This window comes from Hirundo rustica, chromosome 6 (assembly GCF_015227805.2).
Source record: "Hirundo rustica isolate bHirRus1 chromosome 6, bHirRus1.pri.v3, whole genome shotgun sequence".
Taxonomy (NCBI): domain Eukaryota; kingdom Metazoa; phylum Chordata; class Aves; order Passeriformes; family Hirundinidae; genus Hirundo; species Hirundo rustica.
Window position 1 is genome coordinate 14,222,493 of NC_053455.1, and position 27,727 is coordinate 14,250,219.

Consider the following 27,727-nt stretch of genomic DNA (forward strand, 5'->3'; position numbering starts at 1 on the left):
GCTGGTGAATGCATAGGACCTTGAGATAGTAAGAAGAGAAAAATATTTCAGAGAGAAAAATAGAAAATATTTCAGTACCCTTAGCTGCCTTAATTCTGATTTAAACTGCCAAAGGGACTGAGGGTGGTCAACAGCACTCAGAAATGGGCCCTGAAAAGAAAGATCTCAAAGCAGCTAAAATTCTGTTGTTCCAGCTCACTTTCATTTGGTGTAACGGGAAGTGAAGTAAGCATCTGGAACAGCTGAACTTCTGACAAATCATTCCCCAGTAACAGGATACAGTCTAGAGAAGAAAATGCCAGGAAGTCTCATTTCTCAAAGTACTTTATTTTCTTTTGTACATGTTTACTGCATAGCAAAAAAAAAAGGTGCCTATATATTTACATTATTTAAATTAATGTGATATTAACATAAAAACATTTTTATATTTTACTTCTCAGTACCAAATACTCAGAAATAACTTCTGTTACCTCAATAACCTCTGTATTGCGTTCCTTTAGTGTAAGTGTTGCATGAACAGCATGCTCATGCATGAGAGAGGATGATAACACTGGATATAACAGAAAGTTCTTCAGTGTTCACAGAATCACACAGAATCTCTAGGATGGAAGACACCTTCAAGACCATCAAATCCAATCCAGCCCTAACACTTCAACTAAACCATGGCACCTAGTGCCACATCCAATCTTTCTTTAAACACATCCAGGGATAGTGACTCCACCACTTCCCTGGGCAGACAATTCCAATACCTGTGTTTTGTCATAGTTGTCCCTGTTGCTTCAGACAATAAAAAGGATGAGCAATAGAAGTATTTATGACATAGGATTATACTGGATAATCAAAGAAAAACTTGGAAATTGCCTATAAATCATATACAGTGATCTAAATCCCATTATCTTTAAATCCCATCTGCACACTTGTATTTCGTGGTTTAGTTATTTGAAGGTTTAATAAAAATTTCCCATCTTAAATGAACTTTATCACTCCATTCAAGCTCTGACAGATAAAAACCATGTAGTTGCCAGCAGAGATTACTCATGCCACCAAACTCCATTTCCTTTGGTAACTATAAAAGCTGCGACCCTAACTGCTTTGAAAAGAACTGAGACTATTCGTTTCAGCATGTCTTAGATCATCTTCCACTTGGTTTTGATCAAGGCTCCAAGAGGTTTAAGTGCATATGGACAGTGCAGTACACTATGAGTTTTTTTATGTGTATAATCAATTTAGCTCAAAAATACAGTCCAATTGGGGAAAAGCTATCTTGTATTAATATCTCACAGATTAACTTTACAAATAAAATGTTGGTATTACTAGAATCTGAAAGGGCCATTCTTGAATACTCAGAGCTTTCAAGACCCCTGTTATCTTCAGTTAGATTTCTAATGTAGTTGGGTGATGCTCTCCTTCATATTGTCAGTTTCTTCTGTTTGTGAGGTTATAACAGGTGTGCTGAGCTCTTATATCCATTGACTAGCAATAATTATGCCTTGTGAATACTAAAATCCTGAGTCTCTGAGCTGAAGTGTAAGCATAAATATAAGTAGCATTCACTCACTCAAAAGGAGTAAGTGAATGCTTTCACTTCAAGGTGGAAGGGATAAAGAATCTTCCACAAAGAAAACTCAGCAAACTTCATGCAGGTGGGTGCAAGTTCCCTTCCCCTACTGCTTTACCTTTTTTCAGCTACTTTTCATATGTACTTGCTCATGTAAATCTGTAATGAAGCAGAGCAGTTGCAAAAAGGCACTGCTTGTCAATGAAAAAATCAGATAGTTTTGGATAACTGAAAAGAGAAATTAAAAGCTCAAAAGATGGACACATTTAAAAATGCATCCTACTGGACTCACTTAACAAAACTTACTCAAATACAAGCACCTTCCAAACAACAAAAAAAATCTTATCTAACACACTATTATGGGTACCATATGTAGCTGCACAATCCTGATAATAGCTTCTGTACTGGGGCTCTGTTCAGAGAATTGTATGTACAACTCAGAAAAACATTCCAAATGATTCATGCGCCAAGTATCATTCAGCCATGAAAATGTAAGTAAGCTGTAAAATAAGATTCAATCACAAAAAACGTCCAATAACATCAGAAGCAGGTCTCTTTATGGAATCGCCATTAAGATCACACCATTGTTTTCCCTCACGTAATGAACACTACCACATGTCTACTCCGTGGACCTGTAGCATATGGATATGAGCAGAGACTGATATGTTAGAAGGCTTTCCTCCCTTAAGGATTTCCTAAAATTATGCTATTGGGGTAATGACAAAACAGACTTTTTCCTTGAGTATTCACTTGAAATGGAAGTTCTTAAAGTGTCCAGGGAATTTTCCATCTGCACAGACTGTAAATTTCTGCACCTCTTTGTGAACAAGTCCTTGTAGAATTCCGCAGCCTTCTTCTGGAAGTTTTTCCCAACAATCACATACAAGACTGGGTTCAGGCAGCTGTTGCTGAAGGAGCAGTATGTGGCTATCTGGGTCAGTAGGTCATTGATGTCCTCCAGGCATTTGACAGAGGGTGAGAAGTAACGGATTGTGTCAATCAATGTGCTGATCTGGAACGGAAGCCAGCAAATGATGAACAGCAGGAGCACAGCAAGGACCAACATTGTGGCTCTTCTCTCTGTGTGGAGTACCTTCATTTGCCGTAGCTCACTGCTTCGTAAAGCTTTGATGATTTGTACAGTGCAATAGGTAATTACACAGAATGGGATCAGAAACCCCACAATATTCAGCAAGCAGTTGTTTGTGGGCTCCCAGTAACTGGCTGGGTAAAGAAGAACACAGGCTGTGATGTTGAGCTGTTCAAAATAACTCAGATTTCGAAACACCATTGTAGGTGAACACATGAGCAATGCACATGTCCAAATTACAAAACAATTCCATTTGGCACAGACAGTTCGTCTCATCCGTCCAAGAGACATGGTTTTCACCAAGGCCAGGTAGCGGTCAATGCTCACTAGTGTCAGGAAATAAATGCTAGAATATAAGTTCATGTAACTCATAATGTTGATGGCTTTGCAAAGAAACAGGCCAAAAGGCCAATGATAATTATTAGAAATATTAATGGCCCAGAAAGGTAAAATACAGACCAACATTAGGTCAGCAAATGCCATGTTTGCTAGGTAAATTTCAGCCACTGTGCATCTACTCTTGTGGAAACACAGAACAGTGAGCACAAAGGAATTTTCTATTGATCCCAGGATAAATATAAACCAGAGAAATCCAGGCTGAAAATCCTGTAGCCAGTTCCATACCTCTTTACTAACACATTCGTATTGATCTATCTGATGCATTCCTGAATTATTGTGGGAATTTTCTAGACTGACTGTGAGCTCCTGGGTGGTCATGTTGTACAGCTGTGTAACATTTTCAGTTGTGATGGAAACCATTTCTGTGAAGAGAAAAATAGGTGACATGAGATTGCTACATCTAGCTTATTGCTGTAAAAGACGCAATAGGAAAAACTGTCTTTTGCTTTTCCTAATGTCCTAGAAGTACAGCTTTTAAACAGGCTTACATTTCCTTGGGTTGTTTCTCATAGACACTGGATGTGTCTGTGGAATGTTTCACAGACTGCATTGCTATGGACTGCCTGGACCAATTTTAGGCAAGTAAAACAGAGGGGATGTAGCAACAACAGATATTGTTATGAACAAGTTAAATGAAGAGGATATTTAGAAGCCTTTACTCACTAGAACTAAGCTGCAGCAAGTATTTGTTAATTCTCTGAGGATGTTCATCATTAGTCTTCTTATCTTTTTATTTCATTAGCCATGGTCTCCTAAAGGACAGGTGTACCTTGTGTCTCAGGCTGCTCATGGTAAAAGCTGCTAGTTCTGTGTCGCATCCTGCAACATTTTACACCCTCCCCTGTAGAGCAAGAATTGAGTGGAATTCGGTGGTGGCCTCCTCCCCAGAGAACACCATATATTTTCACAAATCTTATGACTCTACAGCTAACAGACATTTAGTTTGCCACTCTAGTTTGCATTGAGAACACTGAGGGATCAATGTTTGCCAGCAGTATGCCTTTCTCAGCTTCTCACTGAAATTGTCTGTGTGTTTCTGTCTCTGTGTTACGGCCTCTTTCTGCAGCCATGTCACAGAAGAGATAAATGGTACAACTTTCATGAGGGAGCTCCGTTTTAAGAGGTGCACAGTGGGTGGGTTGACAATTTGGTAGAGACAGCGGCCATCCTATAAGCCAGGACCTGTCTGCAGACAGCCAGCTTGGGAGCCAGAGCATAGTCTGAAAACCAGAATACTGTAAACATTCTACAGATCAGAACAGCCTGGGATTGTACAGGGAGCTATTTATGGGCAGAAATGTCAGATGTGTACTTAAATGTTACTAGAACCAAGCAGAAGTTGAATGTGCAGCATTATTCACTACTGATAAAATGTTAACTGTGTTTTCTTGCTGTTGTGTTCTTGGATAATGAATGCCGAGATATTATTCAAATGCAAGATTGGCTTCCTAGATCTGTAAATATATATATATCTGGACTGAGTGATGGAAATACTGTTCTTGTTTTTTCAGGTCTTTATAATAACCACTGTTTATATTATAATTTGATTGGAAGATTTTCAAATACATTTTTAATTAAAACATTTGTCCTATCCAATTGGTAACTTGGCTGTGAAAAGGGACACACTTGAAACTCCTGAAAGGATGAGGGTTCTCACTTGTCAGTGGTTAATATGCATACAGAAATTTGACTATTTTTTGCAGAATTGATGAAAAATGATAGTTATATTTTGTGTACTTTGTGTTAATAAAACACTGTAACACTTAAACATCTCAAAGCCCAGCTTGTGTGGATGTGAGAGCTGCCACTAGTGAATTACAAACAGCAGTTTCAAGTCTCCCTTTCTTTCTGTGCTGGCACTCTTCACTGCCAAAACACATAGGAAGAGAAACACTAATGGATGGCCAACAAGAGGTCATCTGAGAATGGAGAAGTTCTGTTGCCTGATGCAATTATCAGAAACTGTTTCTTCTGCTGGTAGGAAGCTGTGAACCAGCAGGGGAAAAAAAAAAAAAAATTGTAAGTGCATTATTTTACACTTTGAGGTTGGATGTATGCACATATTTAATAAGATGAGCATTAGTAATTCAGAGAGGGTCATAGAGGCCACTTGGCTTTTTCTGTGATTTTCCCTCATTACATTAATTTACAGAAGTTAATTTACAGCAAATATCAGCTCCAAAACTGCATATTGATTTATCTGTATTTTCTCTGCACTTAATCTCTTTCAGATTTTGGTTTTAGAAGGGAAAGACCAAGAATATTTTAAAATAAATTAGTGATGTCTCATTACTGTGGTCCAGGAACAATGTACAGAGACTAGTTAGGATGTCACCAAGTCTGGGGTTTCTGGCAACCTGCCTTCCTGGTCATTAGCTCAAGTCCTTCCGTAATGCATTGCTAGAAATGGGGAAGTGAACAAGGTAAAATGTGCTAATTATCAATTTACAAACCCTGATGTTTAGGGTTGGAATGATGTGCTTAATGCTATTCTATATCGCAGAGGAGACTCATTTAAAGTACGTGATTGCTGAATAAATTATGGTTGACAAAGCCACAGCTTAGAGAAGACAGTGACTTGCTGTTTTCTTGTTATATATTGGTGAAAACAAACGTGACTCTTTCACACATTCTCCAAAAATGCCTCCTGTCAAAGAGATGCAAGACAAGCCTAATATCTCAGCAGGGACTTTCAATAAGATATTATGTGGCATTTCAATCAATTTCTTGATTGAAATACTGCCCATCTGAAGTAATCTATCACTAGTGATTCTGAGGGACCCCTCTGAGGGTTGAATATGAACCTGATGGAGTTCACGTCCTGTTGTGAGTTACCATCTTTCTGACAGTCTACAAAACCATCGTCCGTCATTATCTCATGTTGTTCTGGAGTATTTTTTTAATAGCATTGGGAAGAAATTACAAGGTATTGGTGGAGGGTGTTTCAGGGGGCCTGATATGGAGGATGTTTATAAATATAAAAATACAGGATTTTAGAAGCAGCTTTTGGTGATTTTGTAGAAGTAGAGAAACAGCCTGTACTGAGAACACGTAGAAGATTAGCTAATAAGCTTGGTTGTTAGGTAGTTACTAAGTAGAAGTCATATAAGTAAGATGTATAACGTTGAAACTCGGCAAAGCGGGACCTAGGTATTTGTTAAGAATTGATAAAGCGGAACTTTGTGGCTTGAATCCAGCAAAATCAAGCTCTTAATTTTTGGCAAGAGCAAAGTGACCTGAAAAATAGCCAAACCCCCGCTGCGCCTGCCCAGAAGTGAAGATCAACCTGAAGAAGACGTCGGCCTTCCTCCCAAGACCCCAACTCAGGACCATCATGAGGCGTGACAGCTCATTAGTATACAAAGTGAGAGAAGGTGGGGAATGGACAGGTGGGGAGGTGTGGGTCTGTGGGATCAGTGTGTATTTAAACCTGGACCTTGTCGTGACCAAGTACACACAGTTTGGAGGAGATATTCCCCTGTGTGTCCCAGCTGGAAATAAAACATACCTGCTTTACAATTTCTAATTGTAAAGTCCTTATTCTACGCTTCAGCGCCCTGTGTGGGAGACAGTCATGGCCTGGACAGTGCTGGTGGCAACCAGCCCTGTGCCTCTTGCAGACACTGCTCTCACCAGGGCAGGAAGGCTTTGGGGTCACTCGTGGGGGATCCTTTGGGTGTTGACAAGATCCTGCCAATGCTGCAAACAAGGAGACCTTGCAGAGGGACTGGGTAGAAGGGATTAATCAGCTGTTATATTGTCATTACAGGCAGGTGGAGAAAGACTCCAAAAACATGGTGGTCACCAGTGACATAGCCTGAAACTCAGAGGACTGGGCAGTCACCTTGGTGTCTCCTGCCAAACTCATGAGATGTCATGATGTTCAAGGGCTGACCCACACACAAGGCACTGGAGGGAGCACACCAGGAGACAGGCATGAGTTAATCAGCAAGCCAAGGATGACACCTAGACTCCAGCAGAGTGGTTAATTCTAGAATGTGGAGGGAAAATCTCCATGCACAGCAATACATGCTGGGGCCTATGAAAGCTCTTAAAAGAAAAGGAGGGGAATGTGTTGAATTGGAACAAAAAGTCCTCTAAGGATCAAGAGTTATGAGCTAAGGAATGGCAGGATAGGGGGGAAAAAGGTCAGAGCTGAGTTAATGTTGCTACTGGGTTAATGCAAGCTCTGGCACAGTTTTACTCCCCAGATGGGATATGCTGCTTCAGGTGAATGTTTTTCACCATCTCTTTCGGGTCTGGACGAAGCCCTACAGCTACAGAAGCCATGACTCTATTAGTATTGCCGCTGGAGTTAATCTTTCTTTGTACAATGCTAAACATTTTCATTCGGTGGATAACTAAATGTCGCATGATGGTCTTAGTTGTGTATTACACAAGGACAAGCTCTGAAATGTGTAATAAGAGTTCAGGTTATCTCAATGTTACCTGCAGTAATCTACTCTGTGGGAGTAAGAGAGAGATTTTGTAATGTATATTTTACAGCTGTTGTGACTTTGCTGATTACATGTTTTGCAGGAACAAGGTGTGCAATTTGTAATTAGTATATTCTGAGATTGTCATAATATTAAACTTGCTAATTTAGTCCTCAGAGACAAGAGGTGGAGCCTAAAACACATAAATGCTGTTATGATGTTAACTGCTATAATGTTGTTTGCTGGAGCAAAAGAGAGAATATTAAAAGCATAGGTACACAGTCCTGATGTTTTTCTACACAGTCTAATTTGCAAGGACAAAGGACAGAGTGGGCTCAAGGCCCTATTAGTCTTTTCCAAATGAGGAATATCTTTGATGGATAATCATCCATGATAAAAGTTGCCTAGAAAGCAGCCTTATTTTCCATTTATTTCAGGGATTTCTTAGCAAGGCCATGTGAAGGATTGGTATGATACCCAGACTGTAGCATCCTTATCTGAATTTTACAATAAACTGCTTTGCTTTAAGTGCTGTCAGTGGCCAAAAGTGTTTTCAGATTCATACAGCTGGCTTGCCATACACACATACAGCTCCATGTACAGCTGGGGTCAGTGGCACAGAGGAGAGGAAAGTCTGGGAGCAAGAATATGGGTTTGAATGACTAGTTGCAAACTGAGAGGCACTGGTTGACTTCTGCATGGTGATACTTTAGAAAATGTTAGCTGCAGGAAGAACTATCAAGGGATGCCCCACACTCTCCTGTGACTCTCTGTTTCTGTGCAGAGCCCTGCCTGCTTTGACGCTTTGTATTTTTTGTGTAAGTTTGTCCTCCTGAACATCTCTGAGACCAGCTCAGGCAGCCAAGTGTCCCCTGGTGGTGCCTGTTTGCCAGGCAGCCTTGCATCTTCACACTTACATAAAAGCTACAGTAAATGTAACGCAGGAGCTGCCAGAGCCATGAGAGGAGAAAGGGTATTTGCCTGACAGATCTGCTGTGACTGAAATGGAAAACAGCAGGAGTTTAAAAGCTGCTGTAGGTAAGAGAGGTTTTCTGCAGTGTGGTCTGTGCAAGGAAGCCTAGAAGTCCTGCTGACTCCATGCAAGTACCATTGCTGCCCTCAGGAGTTTGGAGTGTAAAGTTGATAGACTCAGCAAATTGTTAGGAGGCTGTAGTGATGTCCCCTAAACTGCCTCATTTGGGACCATCAGACAAGTACTTGCTGGCCAAGGAGAGAGAAGTTTAATTTTAACAGCTTTGGAGGATTTGGTTCCAGGACAATGTCTATTTGTGAGGAAAAGGTGTATTTTTGTTTAGCAATAGATTACAACAAAACAATCTCAATGCATAATTTCTCCTTCAGCCATACCGACAGGTCTAGCAGGCCTGAAGCACGTGTGATGGGATGGCATAAGCAGAAGCATTGCTCAGCAAGAAGCCAAAGGTGTGCTGGAAGATTGAGCTTACATTCTGAATTTAGTATCAACAAAAATACAGGCAACCCATCCTGCTTATCAATTCTATACCTTTGCCATAAGGTTTATTTTCAAAGCTTCTATTTCAACCTGGTCTTCTTGCAACCTTTACTCCTGAAGAAAAATCACCTTTGTCATCTAACCCCAGTTCACAGAGACTCTTCTTTCTACCTAATCCAAGCCCAGTGGGACTGGGCTCACACCCAGCTCTTTGGCTTCAGAATGGGTTGGGTTTGTATCTTTAGCTGGATGAATATTGGAAGGTGAAATTATATCACTCTTGTGGCATCTCTGAAACATGTTCTGAAACATTCTCTGAATGTTCTTTTAATTCTGTGTTACTGTGGAAGTAGTAGTTATTTCGGAGAGGAAGAGGAAGTGTGGGAAGCATTCCTAAAATGCACTTCTTTTACAGATCCCACAACATTAATTTTTAATTTCCAATCTTCGTATAATGAATTTCTAATGGGCTTCACTACATTTGAGGTTGTCGATCAGTGGACACTTTCTGTGACAGTGTTAATTTAAAGGTTTCTTGCTTTCCTGTCATTCACTCTTCACTGTCCCTTTTACCTTATGGCTGCCCTGGAAGTTCATGAGGCTTCATGTTGAAAGAGGAACTTGCCTGGGACAAAAACATCCTTGTAAAAGAATTCATTCTTTTTAACACAAATCAGCTGCATAGTTTGCCAGAAAATTAAGGCGGTAAAGAAAATATACAGAGGAGCTACCTCTCAAAGTGTAATTTTTAGATATTGTTGTGTAAGCTTGAAGCACACCATGGAAAGAAACTATTGCTCTGCAGTTACTATTAAAGGTATCTACATCAACTCTGTTAGGAAAAATGGGGGGGAAAAGTTGTTCTGTTAAAGTAGTTATTTCAAAAACAATGAAACTGAGGTGAGAAGAGGCTACTAATTTTTCTCCCTGTGTAGGAGATGAAGCCACTCAACTCCAGCTAGAGAAAGATGTGGAGAGAGCAGAAGTCTAATCAAGTGCAATGCATAATATATTTCTTATATATAACTTTTATGCAAAGTACTTTGCATAACATAATTTTTTCTAATTGGAAATCTTGAATATACTTACTTTAAATTCTCCAGGGTTGCAATTTCCTAAGGGGGAAAAAAAAAATCCTATGCTTTTTAGCTTTAGAAACCTGGTATGCTTTTTTTCAATGCTCTTTATACAACCCAGTCAGTAACTGTGAAACTGTGATGACTGACAAAAATAATGGTTCAGAGAGAAGTACTGTCCTGATCACAGGACCTTTGTATAAGGGAAAGATCTCATCTCTATAAAGTTTTGATTTAGTTCAGATTTGGTGATGATGTTTGAGTCAGTCCATCTTTGACCTCTGACTTGCTGCCATCAATATTTTAGAAACTTCTCTATTAAATGACCTCCAAAATATTGCAAATGTCACCAAAGCTGGATTTTGCTCTCATTCTGAAAGAGCAGATTTAGTACAAGGATTCTATTTAATCTGAAGTGAGAAATAGTACTTCAACATTAGAGGCTGTTTCAGGTCAAAACACAGAATCTGCAAGTTTCTTCAGACACTAAATCATTAAATTTCAACCTTGTAATCCTCAGAAGTTTCAATGACCCAGCTGGAAACACCCGGAGTAGCATAGTTTAATTTTGTAGCTGATCCAGCTTTGAGCAAGAGGTTGGCCTACAGACCTTCCAAAACACAGTATCCTAAATTCTTTAATTTGCACTTCTTGAATGAAAAATCCAGTTGAATTAAGGCCAACAACAACAACAACAAAATCATAGAATCATAGAACATCTTGTGTTGTAAGGGACTTTAAAGATCATCCAATTCCAACACCCCTGCCATGGGCAGCTTGGATCACATATCATTCACATTGTAATATTTATAAATGCCACATGTTATTGTAATAAGTAAGCAGTAATTTTACTAAGATTACTTTATAAAAATGGGTGGATTCAGTATCTCCTGTGAAAATTTCTCAGGCCGGCTGTTATGAGGCTACATGGGCACATCCAGTCAGTGGTGAGCACAAGGGCTAGATGGAGCACTCTTGCCGTAAAGGTTTAGTTGCAGTTTTGTTGCTTGTGTTAACTCACTGAGCTGTTCTTTGGAGCTTTGTAACTCCTCTTGTATGGAAAGCTGTCACAGATCCTGGCCTGTAGAAAATATCCCAGGAAGACATTGCTGTTGGTGATACCATGAGTGAGGACATTTCTTTTGCAGAGAAAGGCAACGTCAAAGCATCATTAAATTAAAAAGGGAAGGGTATAGGCAAATAAGTAATAGGAAATGCCAAATCCATTGAACCCTTCTCTAGAGTTGTTATGAAACATAACATAACAAGGCATAGCTTGGATGAAGGAATGAAATAGGAGGATAAACAATAAACCCTCTGCTAATATTAGAGAGTGTTTATCAATAAAATAAAGGAGGTCTGCAACTGTGGGGCCATCAAGAACTGAAAATATGATACATACAAGACATGTGCATGCTGATGTGCTCATAGCAGCAGTTCCCTGAGTTAAATTTAGATGTGAATGTGTGGCTTAGCATTTAGTTTTCCATAAGATTTCTATTATGTTAATGCTGTGCAGCTTTTCCCATCCCTTTTGTACATGTTGGATTAGTAAATACAGTAGAACTACCCTGAAGTAGAACTACCTGTACTTTTCAGCCACCCTTGTAATTGTAGTTTCTGAGCAGAGAAAGAAGCTTAATTCCAAACCTAACTTCTCTGAAAACAAGTATCACCGTCTTTCACATCCTCCCAGTACATGCTTCAATTTCTGCTGTTCAAACAGCTTAGAAAGTTTAGGCTGTTCTGATGTACAGTTATTTTTTCCCCCATCTCCAGCTTTCTGAAGACAGTATGTGTCTATGAAGAAATTAAGTATATGAAGGTCTTAAATCTAAGTATTAAATAAATATAAGCCAGTTTGTTCCTCTCTTTGTAGTCATTGGGCAGATGAAAGATCTATTTCCAAACATCTATTCTGTTTAACTTGGAAATTGGGTGGTTCACATGCCTATATACCAAGCGGCCACAAGCTTATTAAATAATGTTGATTGAGAGTACTTATCTTTATGAAGCTATCTCCAGTTAGTATAAATACTTAAATAAATACTGAATCTGAATCTTCCATCTTTGGAAATATCATCAGTTTTGAGGTTTACGAGGTCAATCTCACAACTCCTTCTCCCTCTCCTTGTGAATACTTTCTGCTCTTCTCTTTAATTCTTCAGGATTTTGGTTTTCTTGGACCAGCCCAGCTCCCGCTCCCTTAAACTTAATGCTACTCTGCTCCATGGCTGGTGACCCTGAACCAAGATGATAACTTTCTGACAGTAACAGCAAAGCACATAAATCTTATGCAGCTGGATCTACACTTTTTTTCTGTATGTATTGTAGTGTGTTTGCACAAAATGTTTTGACAACTAAGAAGGAAAATATTCAAAGAGGAGAAAACTGACCATGAGCTCACTCTGCAAGGCTGGCAGGATATTTAATTTGTTTCTTTTGGCATTTCCCATGTGAGAACAGGTAAGGTTAACCATGAGTGCTCGTTGTGCAGAGCTCAGCCAGTGCTGAGCTCCCCTGGTTGAACCTCACAGGGCTCCCTGTTGGGTGTCAGTGACTGCTGGGAAGCCCTATCTTGTCCTGGGGCAGAAATCCTGCATGTCCCTTAACACTTCTGCACTCATGGTGTCCGACTACAGAGCTGAATGATCACAGCACAAATTGCACAAATTAACTGAAGTACAAAGACAAGTAAGAGGCTATAATCATCCTGAGTTTTATAATATGGCATGTAGCTTTACCGAGCTGGAAGAATGTCAAAGGTGGCTGTATCTGCTCTGCCGAGCTCTGCAGGCACCACAAGAATTCTCTGCTGTAGACAAGGGATTGATGTACCCCATCACCACTACAAAATTAAGTGCTTAACACACTAGCATTGTGAGACCAATTTAATATGCATTACAGGAACCTGATACCATGTGAAATGTCAGGTCTGATGGCATCAAACAGTACAATGTGTCTCTTAAATTGCAGACAATACCCTGAGCCCAGTGAATAGCTAAGGTATCCATTGATAAAGAAATGAAATGCTAGTGATTGTATCAAGAGTAGCTTGTGCCCTTAGATTATATTCCTTTTTTAAAGCAAGAATTTCCTGCTTTAGAAAACAGCCTTTCCTGAAACCCAGACAGCTCAAAGCTATTGCAAGAACCAGGCCAAAACCAGCTCAGCTGGAAAAGAAAAAGGTGAATTTTCACCTGGCTGATGACAGCTTTTGGGACAGGGGCTGGAGGAGCCGAGCTGAGCCGTTCCTAGTGTGGGTTCTCAAAACTGGTCTTGGGGTCATCTAGTTTAGTTACAGGCTCGATCTTAGTATGAAAGAAGGAGAGCACTGATGAACCATGCCAGTGACATAAACTGCTTGATATCTTCATTATACAGAGCAATAGGAATATCCTGCAGAGAGAAGTGAATGATATTAGTAAAGTCTCAGAGGTGGAATGGTAAGAGGAAAAGACTCTAAGTCCTGAAGCATATCAATTCCCCAAGAATATTAGTTAGTCATGCTCTTTTATTCGCCTTGATCTAGTGGAGGCACAGAAGAGCTGTCCAGCAGGGCACAAGCCTCTACTCAAGGCTCCCTCACTGATGTGCACGTGGATGTCTTCTAAAGCTTTGTTCTTTGATGTGTTACTCCCACCAGACCTCTTCAGCTCAGTTTAGCCACACCTTTCTCTTAACAATTGAAATGCTTCTCTTTTCCCTGGGTAACAGCATTAGGTTCTCATGACTATGTAAAATGTGAAGGTCTAATGGCCTAGTAATATTTGTCAGTATTGGTCCCTCTGAGCATTAAATATTTAGTGGAGAGATTTTCCTTTCATGTGAACTGGCTCTGTGCCCTGAAAGCACTTTACTTCTAGCACCTTGAGGACTTTTTGGCAGCCATTTAGGAAAAATAGAAGAGATTTGCCATCTCGAATGCCTCCAGTCACTATAATATTTACATTGTTTTCATGTATTTGCAATAACACAGCATTTCCTGCACATTTTCACCACTGTCTTTCATAGATGTGGCCTTTGAGGAAAGACCAAGTGTCTCCAACAGCAAAGAGCTCCCAAAGAAGCTCACAGTATGTGTGGCTGACTGGCTGTTGTCGCAAAGTCTAATGACAATTTCTTTGACAGCTACTGCTTTCCTCATTTCTTATCATGTAGGTAACTGATGATTTTACTCTGCTGTAATTAGAAAAAGCATAAAAGATGTTTTAACCTGTCACATTATGTCTGAAAACCACATTTGAAACTACACAGTCATCCCTGCCAGCAGCTGGACATGTTTCAGTCACTACTGCTGTTTCCATTGCTGAGCCACGTACTGATGGCTCTGTGCAAGCAGAGGAGTCCTTAGCACAGAAGGCATCACAGGCAGAATCTGTCCTCCCTGTAAATAAGTAATAATGTGTTTTTAATGTGTAATGCCTCTGTTTTCTTAATGCCTTTCACCACAGGGATGTATGCACGGATTCACTGAGTAATGGCACAGTTTCCAAACAGCACTTCAGGCTCTGACAACAGAATAGGCTAGAAAGTATCTAACTATAACTATATAATGCTTAGGTGAAAGTACAGCTTTAATTTTGAACAGGTGAAATTCAGAGGAGATGATATTTACCCAAGTTGCTCAGGTTAGCACCTCTAATGCATGGGTTTCTGAAGGTGGTCCTAGTTTAATTGAGAACTTCTGACAACAGCTACACTAAATGATAAACTCAGATTTCAACCTCCTGATTAGGTTTTCTTGTGGATCATGACAGAGAATAGTCCCCAGCATTGTTGATTTTTTGTCATGGAAGGCAATACAAATGTGACATGATACTCATTGTCTAAATGACAGGTTGTCTTTATTAAAGAATTTGAGGGTTTTTTTGTTTATTTTAAATTTCATATTACTTTAAAAACTAAAATCAGAGTGTGGCAGTGCAAGTCTTGGTGAGTTCCCTTCCCAAGGACAAGCCTAGTCTGTAATGTGTTTCACTTCTTAAATTATAAACTTCAGAAAACCATTTTGTCTTGCCCTGCCTAGGTCAAGCACATCCTCGTACATTGTTGTTTCTTGAGCAGCTGGGAGAGTAATTTCATATTATTTTCATGTATCTTCTCCTCACTTTGCCAGTACATTAAGTATTTGCAAAGGGAAATAGGTCAGTTTTCAGATAACATAGAAATCACCATACTCTATGTATTGTAGAGAGAAGCTCAAAACCAAATGTACCTGTTAGAAATGGTCTGTAATTCACACTATAATGAACTTCAAACTGTATTGCAATTATCTTGATAGTAACAGCAGATAAAAATTAGATATAATCCAAATGGAGCCTATATTTCTACTGAAAACCCAGGGGAACTCTAATGACAACAATTCTTTAGTGGGAATGCACCCTATCTCTATTAGAACTTAAGTGTTCAAATGCATGCTGATAGGGATTTGGTGATTGAACTGTACAGACATGGATATGACTTTCAACACTGAGAGATCTAGAAGGTTCAGGACACTTCTCCAGCCAAGAAGCAGTATAATTTACAATGCTGATTTACAACAGCCAGTGTTTGGATTGCAATTTTAATTTTGCCTTTTCATGCTTTGCCAGCGTTGAAATTAAATTGTGTATTAATTTATTGTTATCCCTTTGTGAGCAACAGAGGATGACAGAGCCCTGCTGGAACCTGGTACAGACAGTTTGTTTTTCACTTTTCAAATATAGGTTCTGAGCACTGGTATTCACAAAGAAGATATGTCCTATCGGCTCTTTCCAGAATGTCAGACCCAACAAAAAAATGTAGGGTAACAATTCAGTTAGAGAGACAGATTCCCTTAGTATATGCCACAGCTCCTTCAAAGAGCTGTTGTACCCAAACCTAGCAAAAAGATAAAGTCTAATGCCTTTGTCATTGACACAGACAGGGGGATCAAGGGCACCCTCAGCAAGTCCTCCAATGACCCAAGCTGTATGATGCAGGTGTCTGACACACTGGAGCGAAGGGATGCCATCCAGAGGGAAGGAATTCCACCCAGAGAGAAGGGATGCTTGAGAGCGGAGCCTGCACAAATCTCAGGGGGTTCAACAAGCCAAGGGCAAGGTGCTGCCCCTAGGCTGGGGCAACTGCTGATACCAACACCAGCTGCAGGACAGAGAGCAGCCCTGCCAAGGAGGACTTGGGGTTCTGGTGGATGAGAGGCTGGACATGAGCCAGCAATGTTCAGCTGCAGCCCAGAAAGCCAATTGTGTTCCAGGCTGCATCCAAAGCAGAGTGGCCAGCAGGGTGAGGGAGGGGGTTCTGCCCCTCTGCTCTGCTGCAATTGCTGGATCATGTTTTCTGGTACCTTAAACTCATGTATTACTACAGCTATGTAGGAGATACTTAATAAAGTATTGGAGAAGGGGAATTTTCATTTCCTATTAAAATTACTATCAAACCAGAAAATTTCTGGAGAAACTGATTTTAAAAGAAAGATTTTTCACGAAAGATGGGGGCAATATAACAGAAAATATTTTAAAGATGTCATTTCTTACCTTGAAAAAAGGAGAAAATGTACTGACTGCTCACAGTTCAGCAAGTGACCCAGATCCACTCTTGCTCTCTCTGGCCAACTAAGAGTTTAAGATCTTTACAAAGTGGAGTAGTTCCAAAAAACCCCCAAAAACCCAGAGACTGCAAGAGCCCAATTCACTAAAATTTATCCCTCAGGCACTTGCTTGAGAAGGAAGGTGCCTGTTTCAAAATCCCTTTTCAGTGCTCCCCACTCCCAGGCAGATTTATCATCCATGTGTGCGTTTGTTCTGTAGTTTGCATTCTTGCTTTTATTAAAAATATCAAGACCCTTCACCAGTTTTTCTCTGGAACAGAAATGTTGCCTTCTGACCATCTTTGTTAATTTTGAAAAATGTTTTGATTTAAGTTAGCCTTGTCACCCTCGACCTTGCATACAATCACTTTTGCCACCACTGTAGAAGGGAAAAAAAGCACTGTGTAAAATTGTGCACGACAGTTTTCTGCAGCAGGCAGCAGAGGCTCATGGCAGGATGTCAGGGCAGGAACAAGTGAAGGGGAAATGAGTGGATGTGAGTTCTGGAAGGGAACATTATGCTGCTAAAGGAAACAGAGGAGAAGTGCTGCTGTTGGGAAGAAAGAAAGGATGAAGAAGGAGAAATGTTAATGTTGAAATGGAAGGAAAGAAAGAAGGGAAAAAGATGGGTTTAATATCCCAAGAGGGGTTCCGAACCAAACAACGAATAAGGATTCCTGCCTAAATCAGGTATATGCCAGGATTAGGGGAGCTTTATCTGGGATTTTAATTTAAAATGTTAGAAAATTTATGTAGTTTACACAGTTTGGATCCATATTTTATCCAGCTTCAAAATAGTCCAAAATCTGAAATTGTTTGATTCTTGTATTTAAAGTCAAAGTTCTCTTTGATTTTTAAAAGTTATTTGACCAGATTATGTTTATTCTAAGGCAAACTTTATTAATATATTCCACTGAACCCTTTTTTTAAAACCAGAGACAAGTGTGCAGTGGAAACTACTTAACCTGTCTATAGAAATACATGATGCAAATAGTAGAAGACTAGAACTCCAGATGTCTCATACTGCACAGTTATGACCTGTAGTATGATTTAAATGCCAATTGGTAGACTACATCTATTGTAAAAGAAAATTAATTGCTGTCTTCTTACATTTCCAAAAAAGACTGTTCCCAAAGTGTTCCAGGAAACACCTACACAAAACTGACTCCACTTCGTTACTTCTATTTCCTTCTTCTTCTGGGAAATGTCCCTTTTGCTCATCCAGCTGGCTGGAATTTATGAGCTATAAAGTGACAATTCTAAAGAAAAAAAAAAGAAAATTTTCTCAGAGGAAAGATATAATCAGAAGGTGAGGGTACACAGTTGTCTTATGTGACCTGCCTCCATGCACTGGTTTTAAAAAAAATGTTTATGTTATAAATTAAAACTTCTGTGGCCAATATCCCAGCAATTCATGAACTGCATTCATGTCTGATTCATTATGACTGCTTCAGTCAGATTGCACTAGTATCACCTTGAAAATGAACTTGCAACTTGCAGAGGAGAAGAAAAAAATACAGGTATGGAGAAAGCTCTTAAGTTTTAAGCGGATTTCCTTGTTCTGGGAAACAGCCATTTCAAATTCTTTGTCTTATTTGAATTTGTTTTTTACCTAAATCTCTACACAGATTACAGGCTTGGAAGCAGACAACTGCTTTTGCTTATTTATCTGCCCATGAGGGATAGTCCCATAGTTCCTTATGACTTGGAAATGTTAGCATTAACTAAGAGAAGAAAAAAGATCCTTGCCCAGGCAAAGGCAAATAAATTAAAAAATGCAACTGGTGTTTTGATCCTAATAGATGCACACATCAGAACAGTCTGATGAAAATATTTGGTGGTTGCTTTGCACAATGTAAAAAATCTGGGAGGGAAGTTATGGTGGTTCCATCGTTCCCTACCAATGGGTAGGACAGGGCTGCATGGTTATGCAAAGGAACATGTATTTTACTTCCCTGACAAGATTCTAATAATTCTAAATATGTGTTTGTGTATATATATTTATGTCTGTGTGTGGGGAGAGAGAGAGAGAGGAGAGAGAATTTCCACAAAGGAGATACTTCCTGGTCACCTTCAGTGCCTCACACCTTTTGCCTGCCCTTTTGCTGTTTGCTCAGGGAGAAAGGGGCCTGTGTGCACTCCCAGTACTAGTGGGACCAGGCACAGGAAACCTTTCTAGGTGATGCCAAGGTGAACAGCCTTCTGCGAGCTGGTCTTGAACAGGTGAAACAGGATTCTGCATGAGGAGCACGTGGGAGGACTCCCAGGAATACAAACAGTGTCAGGTGGGTTTGTGTTGGATGGCTTAATCTGAAGAAATGAAGAAATAAATAAAGAAAAATTCATTCTTGAGCTCAGGTTATCAGACAGAGATGAGTCTGTTATGATAAACAACCTGATGACAGTAGGCTGATGTAAGATTCATTGGCTGAATTCAGTGCTGAACAGTTACAAAGGCTAGAATTTGACTTGGAGCGTGTGTCCCAGAGCCAAGGTTATCTGTTGTGATAGGTAAAGGAACAGGTATGGCACGCATTTCTTTGTAATCTTCTAATTTCACAGCTAGGAGAATCAGCCCTTCACAGACCTTTCCTTCTGGAGGCTGAGGCCAGAACAAGAGGATGTGTCAATGATATGTTTGTAAAGCAGGCTACCAGTGAGCAAGTCACTCATCTCTGCTGATATATTCATAAGACCTTATCTTCTATAATGTCATTACTCTGGTGATGTTGAATTAGGGGGCACTGCAAGCATTCAGTCCAGCTAAGGATCTAGCCTGTATAGTTGTACCTCTTTCTTCTGTGCCTCCATCTGGCTTGTTTCCTTTGGGAGCTGTTAGCTGCTGTCTAGCACAGCTCTGGAGACACCACCCATACTGTGCGTGTTACACTACAGGCCAGAGGCTTTGGGGATGATCAGTGTGCAAAAGTCTCACAAGCACAGGGACAGGCTGAGCCTCAAGGAGCTTTTAATCTAAACAGAATCCAAATATAATACAGAGTGTAGAATATGACATTACAGGGAAAGACTGCTGCAGAATGAGGTGAGAGGTGCAGAGAGCTGAGCTAAACGTGTTGTAGTAGCAACATGTATTGCAATATTTCTGTTGCTCTACTTAAATATTTAAGGATCAAGTCCCTCCCAGCTCTGAATTATGAAGGCTTAACAGTTGCTTTTTGTAACAATGCTCAAGGTACCTGATAAAACACTTCCAGTTTATTGGCCTGCCCTCTACCTGTAGGGAGTTTATCCTTCACATCAGGAAAGTGCCACATCGCTGCACTCCATGTGTGTAGGTAGAGGGGCCTGCTGTCCTTTTGTAACCCATGACACTTCAGAGCAGCAGCCCTCCAGTCAGTCAGACAGCTGATAGGAAATCTTACAGCCACGGCTAAGGGACAGACCACCTCCGCACTGGGGTGCGGTCCCAAAGGGCTTATTCCCTTCTGCCAAGGCAGGAACACTGCAGGAGGAAAAGCACGTATGACCAATTCTGCCTCTGGGCATGCGTGTATAAATCCTATTAATGTTAAAAAGACATGATCCTCTACTACAGATCACTCACTTTTATTTTGGTGGCATTTAACTGTAGTCTCAGATAAAATGAACGGGAAAAATGGATTTCTGTATTTTGACAGCTCCATTCTTTGCAAATTAACCAGAGTTTGAACTGTGACTTTGCAATACTATCACCATTCTGGCGTACCTTAGTGTGTAAAGCTACTGAATCTGCAAACCTGGATGACTGGATTTGTTTGTAGGGATCACACAAACCAACCCAACCTTGCTGAATCAAGCCGAGGAGTTAATATGTAGGAGACATAAATATAGCACAGCAGCAAAAGTAAGTCAAATCCACCCTTTCAGGGAATATCAAAAGTCCTGAAGTATTTTGGTGGAATTTGATACAGCAGCTTTGTCACAATGTCTGCGTGCTTTGGACTTGCTATCGTCAGACCGAAGATAAGTGCTTTCAGCACGCAACTTTACACTTTGTGTTTCTCTGATCTGTATTCCATTTTTGCCTGTTCTCCAACATTTAACTCCTAAGTGGGGTGTTGGACCATGACCAGAGTCCCTCAGTGCCGGTTCATGAGCTTTACTTCTGAAGTAATCAAGGTGTCACCACCGTGGTGACCGCGAGCAGTTGCAGCTTGCCCTGTGCGAAGCCAACCTGCGGGGCCCAATTAAAGCACTGCTCGCCTTCTGTGCTCTCCTCCTGAGGCTGAGCCTGCCAGCCTCGGGGCTGGCACAGCCCTGGGATGCCCTCTCCTCCCTCTATCCCTGCTCAGGGCACCCAGCCGAGGGGAGAAGCTCGTCCAACCAAGTGCCTGCCACCCGTTTGTGAGTCAGAGCCCAAAGACTGCTCTAGGGTGTGATCCCTTAATGTGCAGTTACACATTACTGAAGCCCAGAAAGGGCTGACAAAGGACAGCTTTTGTCTCCACTTTAAAGTTCCCTGTTCCTTTAAAGCTGTGCATCAGCCAGGCAGAGGCATAACTTTCCATCTGATGTATGAAGTATGCTAAATGCAAGAAGGAAGGAAGATAAGCCTTTTGATAAGGTAGGGGGGAAACTCATCCGAATGGAGCACCTGAGAGGGAGGTTTAAAATCCATGAGTGACAAGAGAACAAGGCTAGTGAATAATTTTGAAGAAAAGTGGACATTCGAGCTAAACGGCACTTTTCACTGGTTTTTTTTTTTTTAACTTTATATTGATTAACCTTGTTAATGGGTTCAGGTGTACTTCTGCAGCTGACTTGGTTACTGAGAGGGAATTTGTTTAGAAAAAAAAGATCTATTCTCTGATAAGTAATATGATTTGTAATGTGATTTTTTTTTCCTATTGTGACTTTAAAAACAGTGGAATTTGAGGGCCTGAGAGATTTTTACACCCTTCTTTTAGTGAAAAACAGATTATCAAACACTGGCCATTCTTAAACAATAAATTTTAGGATCTTCACAATGAACGTCCCCAAATTCACCCAAATTAGTTTTGTTTTCTGTCTGAGATAATACTTGATATACTAAATGGCTACAAGAGTTTTTAAAGCTGTTTTCCTTTGCAAGGATGACATGCTTATTTCAGGAAGCTCTAACTCAGTAGGAAAGGTGGTTCTTTTGTTAGATTGTCGGTACAAAATGTTCAGGTAACACTGAGTAACTCAATTAATCTTGTTCTTGCGTGTCCTCAGGAGCTCAATGAAAAACCTGACAAAGATTTTCTGGAGGTGTCTCTGATCTGCTGTTTCAATGCCTTTATTAACTTGGGTGTATTTATCCCTTCTGTTTGTGTTTTCACTATGCACACTGAAAACAAGACAAATACATTTGGAGGTCTATAAATGAACCTGGAGTGCTAAGGTGCTTCTCTTAATATTTTTCTCAATGATTGCACATTATCAGAGACCAGATAAAAGTCATATGACCAATATTACTCAATATGCTGATACTCTAATTTTAGAGACTCATATGTGAAAATAGAGATTTCTTTTACCTAGATAGCTGTCTTCTAGTTTCTAAGAAAATATGTACAGCTGTTTAAGATAAAAGTGTATCTCAGTCTTAGGAGATGGCATCTCTAAGATTACATACAAAATATTAAAATAAGAATTCAAATGGCTATCTATTTGAACACTTTTGGCTTTATGGTTATTTGCTGTTACACTAAGAAGGCTGCTTGGGATATTGGATAATGGAAAATGAATAACTAAAAGTAAAGTATAGCATATATTTCAACCTTTTTTTTGTTGTTGTTATTCTAATTACAATAACACTACTAAGCTCTTTGTTTTCATCAGCACCGTAAAAGTCAAGGTCCTACTGAATTTTTTATTTGCATACAGATTTAAAAAAAATTAATAATATAGCTTAATTTTCATCCAAAGCCTTTGTTTTTTGTAGTATAAGTTTCATAGGTTTATCCTTTGCCATTCAAGCAGTGCAGATGTGACAGATTACCAGAGTAAGGTACACACACACGCACTTTCACATCCTGCCCAACAAAGTTTACAATCAAAATAATAAACAGAGAAAAAATTATCAGTATGTACACAAAAGAACAGACTCTGGTTTCTCCCTCCTATTTTGCAGGTAATTTCCCAGCCCAAACCAAAGCTAGCTGCTTATTTTTTCTGATTATTTTTGTGAAATAACAAAAGGTGCCCATGGTGTGATTGCAGACGTGAAGTGTCATCTAGGTAGGAGAAATCCTTACCCTGCAGTACACGGGACAGTATTTGTGGCAGATGAAGTACCCTGTGGTTTTGATACATTGAATACTTTGAAATAAAGCATTTTTTAATGTAAATATTATAGCTCTGCAAAACCCAACACGTTACAAAATCACATTAGCAAAAAATATTTTCCCCCTCCATTTTCCTGGAAAAATAATATCAGCTCTCTTGTCACTGAACCAGAAACATATTAAGAATTCAATAAGTGGTTTCCAAGAAACAACAAACCACACTTAATTTAAATAGTAAGAACTTTTCATATGAAAGAGAAGTGAAAAAAACATACCTTGAGTGAAAATTAACCACTGAGCAGATACAAATGAGTGAAGTGCAACACGTCCCTGGTAACAGCTCCTTCTCTAGTATGAATGAGTCTAACTTCTGGTTTTACTGCCCCTCCCTGAACACAGCAGACTCATCGCTCTGTTGATGACATCATATTCCTGGATTTTCTCCCATACCATATTTTAAAAACAATGTTTATCTACTGTATCCAGTATGAGACCACTGATATTTTAATATGGGTGGCAAGCAACACAAACACAGCTAAAATACTGATGTTTCCCAGTATGTGTATAAAACAGTCATGTGTTTGTATAGCAGCTTCCAGAATTGTGCATGAGCATGCACGCACAAACACACAGATCTTATCCTGATTTGGGGTAATGATGAGCACATTTTTATTTACGGGTGTTAGAGATAAACAAGCCATCTTTCTGGAGGACTTGGATCTTTAAAACAGAAAAGATCAAAAATCTCCTTTACAGTCTAAGATATCTTTTTTTTCCCCATGGGAAAAAGGATACTCTTTGTATTCTGGAAGACATCGTTCTTCCTCTCTGACTAGCTGGTCTGCTGAGAACAAGTACAGAACCCAAATACCACTTAAAGATTTAATTGGTCTACAATTTCTTCAAGGCTATGGATGCAATCTCTATGTGAATCAGAATTATAACCAAACACTAGAGCATACCCTTTTACTTATACATTGACTTTTATTCTAGATGTCAGATAATTAACAGAGAACTAATTTTAGACTTTATTAGAGGCAGAGATGGTTTTCCTGTAATATTTATGCAATTAAAATGAAATCTGAAATGGCAACGCTGTTGCAGAATTCCACACAAAGGACACATCTTCATTCAAAGGAGAATTAATCTGAGGAAAGAACAGTCCACTCACTCGGTTCACCAAAAAAATTGAAAGTGAACAATTCAGGAAAAACACTGGTCTATATTGTGACCAGTGGTATCTACCAGTGAACACATCTGGCTCTCACTCTCCACTGGTTTGTCATTTACAGTACTAGTGCAATACCCTTCCTTGGTGTGTATTGTGACAGGAATCACTGCTTCGCTTTTCAGTGTTTTTCCTTTTCTTTCTCTTTCTCAGAATCTATCACAATGGATGCTTGTTACATTTTCTGTCTTTATTGGAACTAGTTGAGTCATACTCTGCTATCAGCAATAGCTCTCCCTCATCTGCCCCTGGCTTCCCTGCACCAGTTCCGGTTTGTTTGTGTAATCTTAAGACTCACAGTCTCAAAGATCTTCATTCCACATGTTTTTTTCAGTACTTTTTTAACTCCTTCTGCACTTGAATAAAAATTTTAGGACTACCTCTAGATTTTGGGTTATTGGCTGGTTATGTATTTAATATTAAATATTAACATAATTTTGCAAATACAATGTCTCAAAATTCTGCTTTGATTTTAAGAAAAATTTTATGTGCTCATAGGAGGAACTCTGCTGGCTCAATTGTAATGATGTAATAAAACCCAGCTATGGCCAGATCTACTCAGCTGCACCTGAGGAATGTGGATAACTTCTGGAAGAGTAGGAGGAGTACTCCACAGCTTTTTCCAGAGGCTGAGGCTGGTGTTTCCAGCAGCCAGTCTGCTATGGAGGCTTGCTGAATGGTGAAATAAATGTATGCAGTCATCTCAAAAGCTTTAGAAAGGCAAAGCTCTGCAAGGCAGGAGCTATTAGTTTATACACACAACCAGGGTTGCCCCATCCAATATGCAGAATCCAGCACTTTCCCTTGTTGAACTTCATGCAATTGGTGATTCCCCGTCTCTCTGCAGGGCCTCTCTACTCCTGAGGACATCAACAGCTCATCCTAATTTAGTGTTGTTGGCAAACTTAGTATCCCTTCCATTCCTGCATTGAAGTCATTAATGAAGATGTTGAAGAGCACGGGGCTGAGGGTGGAGCCCCACTGGTGATGGGTCCCCAGTCTGATGTCACCCCATTCACTGTAACCCTTTCTACCTAACCCATGGGCCAGCTTCTCACCCAATGTGTAACATGATTATCCAGCTGTGGGATGGACATTTTGTTCAGAAGGATGTGACAGCAGCAAAAATTTTGCTGAAGTCCAAAAAAATTATGCCTATTGACTTTTCTAGACCAAGTAGGCAGGTTAACTTGTTGTAGAAGGAAAGCAGGTTTGATAACCAAGTAGGCAGGTTAACTTGTTGTAAAAGGAAAGCCGGTTTGACAAACAGGACTTTCCTCTCATGCTGGCTATCACCAAAGACTGTACTGCTTTTCAGGGGCTTTTCAATATGTCCCTAAGTAATCTCCATAACTTTACCAGACACTGAAATGAGACTGACAGGCCTGTAGTTTTTGAAATCCTCCTCCTTGTCCTTCTTGAAAATTGGGACAACTTCCAGTCAGCTCCAAATTCCCAAGATCACTTGAAAATTATTGAGAGAGGCTTTGCAATTACATCAGCTAGCTCTTTGAGGACTCTCAGATTAATCCCATCTGGCTCCATAGATTAATGGGGATCCATCTGGAGTACCAGACCCCATGAAATTTCAGGGCAAGCTGGGAGTTGATCATTCTCACAATCATTGTCCTCCAGCTCAGGGCACTGAGAACCCCTTGGTTCATGACTAGTGCTGAAGACAGAAGAATGCATTAAACACCTCTGCCTTGTCCCTGCCCCTGTTTGTGAGGCGACCATCCTCATCCTGGGATGGGCTGATACTGTTTCTACACTGCCTACTGCCATTAATATATTTGGAAAAACTTTTTCTTGTCCCTCACATTTCTGGAAGTTTCAACTCCAGTTGAGCTTTGGCCACACTAATTTTTGCCCTCCAGTGGTGAGCAGCATCTCTGTATTCCTCTTTGTCACCTGACCTTGCTGCCCCCAGGCATACTCTCTGAACTGGGTTATGTGGGAATATTGTTGCCCACTTAGCATTTATTTAAGAAACTGAGAGGGAATGTATGCAAACATTTGGCTCTGTTAACTGAAGACAACAAAACAGTGAATAAAGAGTAAATATAAGGGGAGAATTGGTTGCCTAGGTAGTTGTTTAGGACTGTTGCCAGCACTTTCTAGGGGAGAAAAATCTTACTATGGAATTTTACTTACTGGTTTCTGACCTTTTCCAAATATGTTTTGCTGGTTTTGGCCTACCAAGTCTGCAGGTTTGGAAGAAGGAGGCAGTCCTTGGCTTTTTGACAGGGACTTAGAACTTTGATTGTTGGTGTTTCAGCAGGAGTCCCCAGTCCCCATGTGAACAGGTGACTTGCACTATTGGCCATGCAAGTGATAGAAGCTACATTCAGATAAGTGCAACCTTTCTAATCTCTCTGTGTGTATGTACACACCGATCAGTCTCCCAGAAGAGTTTATTTTTGCAGCTGGGTATTACTTCCCCTACAACTCAGTCTTTTTCCCAAGACTCACTAATTAAAATTAGCAACTGAAGAGACTTGGGTAACTTTCTCTAAAGAGGATGCTGATTAATTTCCTTTTCCTTGTCCTGAACTGATCTGATAATCCTAAATTAATTGTATCAGGACAGTTTTATAGCTTTTGTAAGGGTTTTGTGTCATCACTGAGCCTTGGCTTCTTGAGATGTCTTCTGGTTTAAACAACCATTCATTTTGGTCATGAGAAGGAGAACAGCTTTTTTGTCTCCCATGTGTTTCTGGTCCTTCAATGTATTGCATTTATTTTAAAACTTCTTTTCAGTAATTTGTAAATACACAGTTTTTTTCCTTTCTACAATTAAGAATTATGGTACATTTTATTGTAAGGGGGATTGAATTAATCAGGATCTAGAATGTGTATGAGCTACTGAAGGACTGTACAATCAGTTCAGTTCTAAAAGATCTCTAAGAAGATAAAGTTTGACTACAGACATGCAGAATATCAATATCACTATCAGAGAAGCAAAGACAATTCTGATGGAAATATTTGCAGCTTACTTACCAGGAGAAAACCCCTTTTGCTCAAAAACTGGATCTTCTATACACTGTATTGTAGAGGTACACAGCCAAAATTGAACTTCTTCAGTTGTGTGTGAGTTTTGTGTATTCATCTTTGGAAGTAGCCAAGTGGATCTCACGCTATGCCTTTGTGAGAATATACAGAAAACCACAAGGAGCAATGAATACTGTGCTGCTCTTTTAGCAGTGAAAATCAGATGAATAACCAGAAGTTGAATCTCTGCTGGATGAGATGAAGTAAATGACACTGGAATGAGCAGAGAAGGCTTTTCTGTACCTTTTATAGGTCTGCATAGGCTGCAGCATGAAATGCTGCTGGGATCAGAATGATTTTTATCATACATCCGGAAGTACTGGAAGGAATATCATTCTAACAACACATTTGGCCCACCTTCTTTTCTAGCATTAATCACAGGTTGGCTGCACCTCTGAGGAAAGGGTGAGTACCTACACAAGGAGCTGGCAGTCCAGTGTTATGTATACTTATCCTCACAGTAATGCCAGGCATATTCCTGCTACTGAATGGTAACTCTATAGCTCTTCATCAAATGTACAAACAAATAGCATCAGAATTGCCTCTCTTGTTTCCAGAACAGCTTCATCTCACCAAGCTTCTCCTAAGGGTGTCAC

General features: G+C 40.0%; 1 protein-coding gene across 2 annotated transcripts; it reads right to left on the reverse strand.

The window, feature by feature from the left end:
• Positions 1–433: 433 nt before the first annotated feature.
• On the reverse strand, positions 434–23,187 carry BDKRB2 (bradykinin receptor B2). Of its 2 annotated transcripts, none has more exons than XM_040068815.1 (2): positions 23,128–23,187; positions 434–3,409 (listed from the first exon to the last, which is right to left on the reverse strand). In XM_040068815.1, the coding sequence occupies exon 2, from the start codon at positions 3,405–3,407 to the stop codon at positions 2,265–2,267; it is 1,143 nt and encodes a 380-aa protein (XP_039924749.1). In that variant the 5' UTR covers positions 3,408–3,409; positions 23,128–23,187; the 3' UTR covers positions 434–2,264. The 2 variants fall into 2 exon arrangements, with proteins under 2 accessions (XP_039924749.1, XP_039924750.1); XM_040068816.1 differs by lacking the exon at positions 23,128–23,187 and adding an exon at positions 17,715–17,815.
• Between the last annotated feature and the right edge of the window lie 4,540 nt (positions 23,188–27,727).

Excerpts from the sequence above, each read along its gene's own strand:
- BDKRB2 (XM_040068815.1), bottom strand. The coding sequence starts at position 3,407 with ATGGTTTCCATCACAACTGAAAATGTTACACAGCTGTACAACATGACC.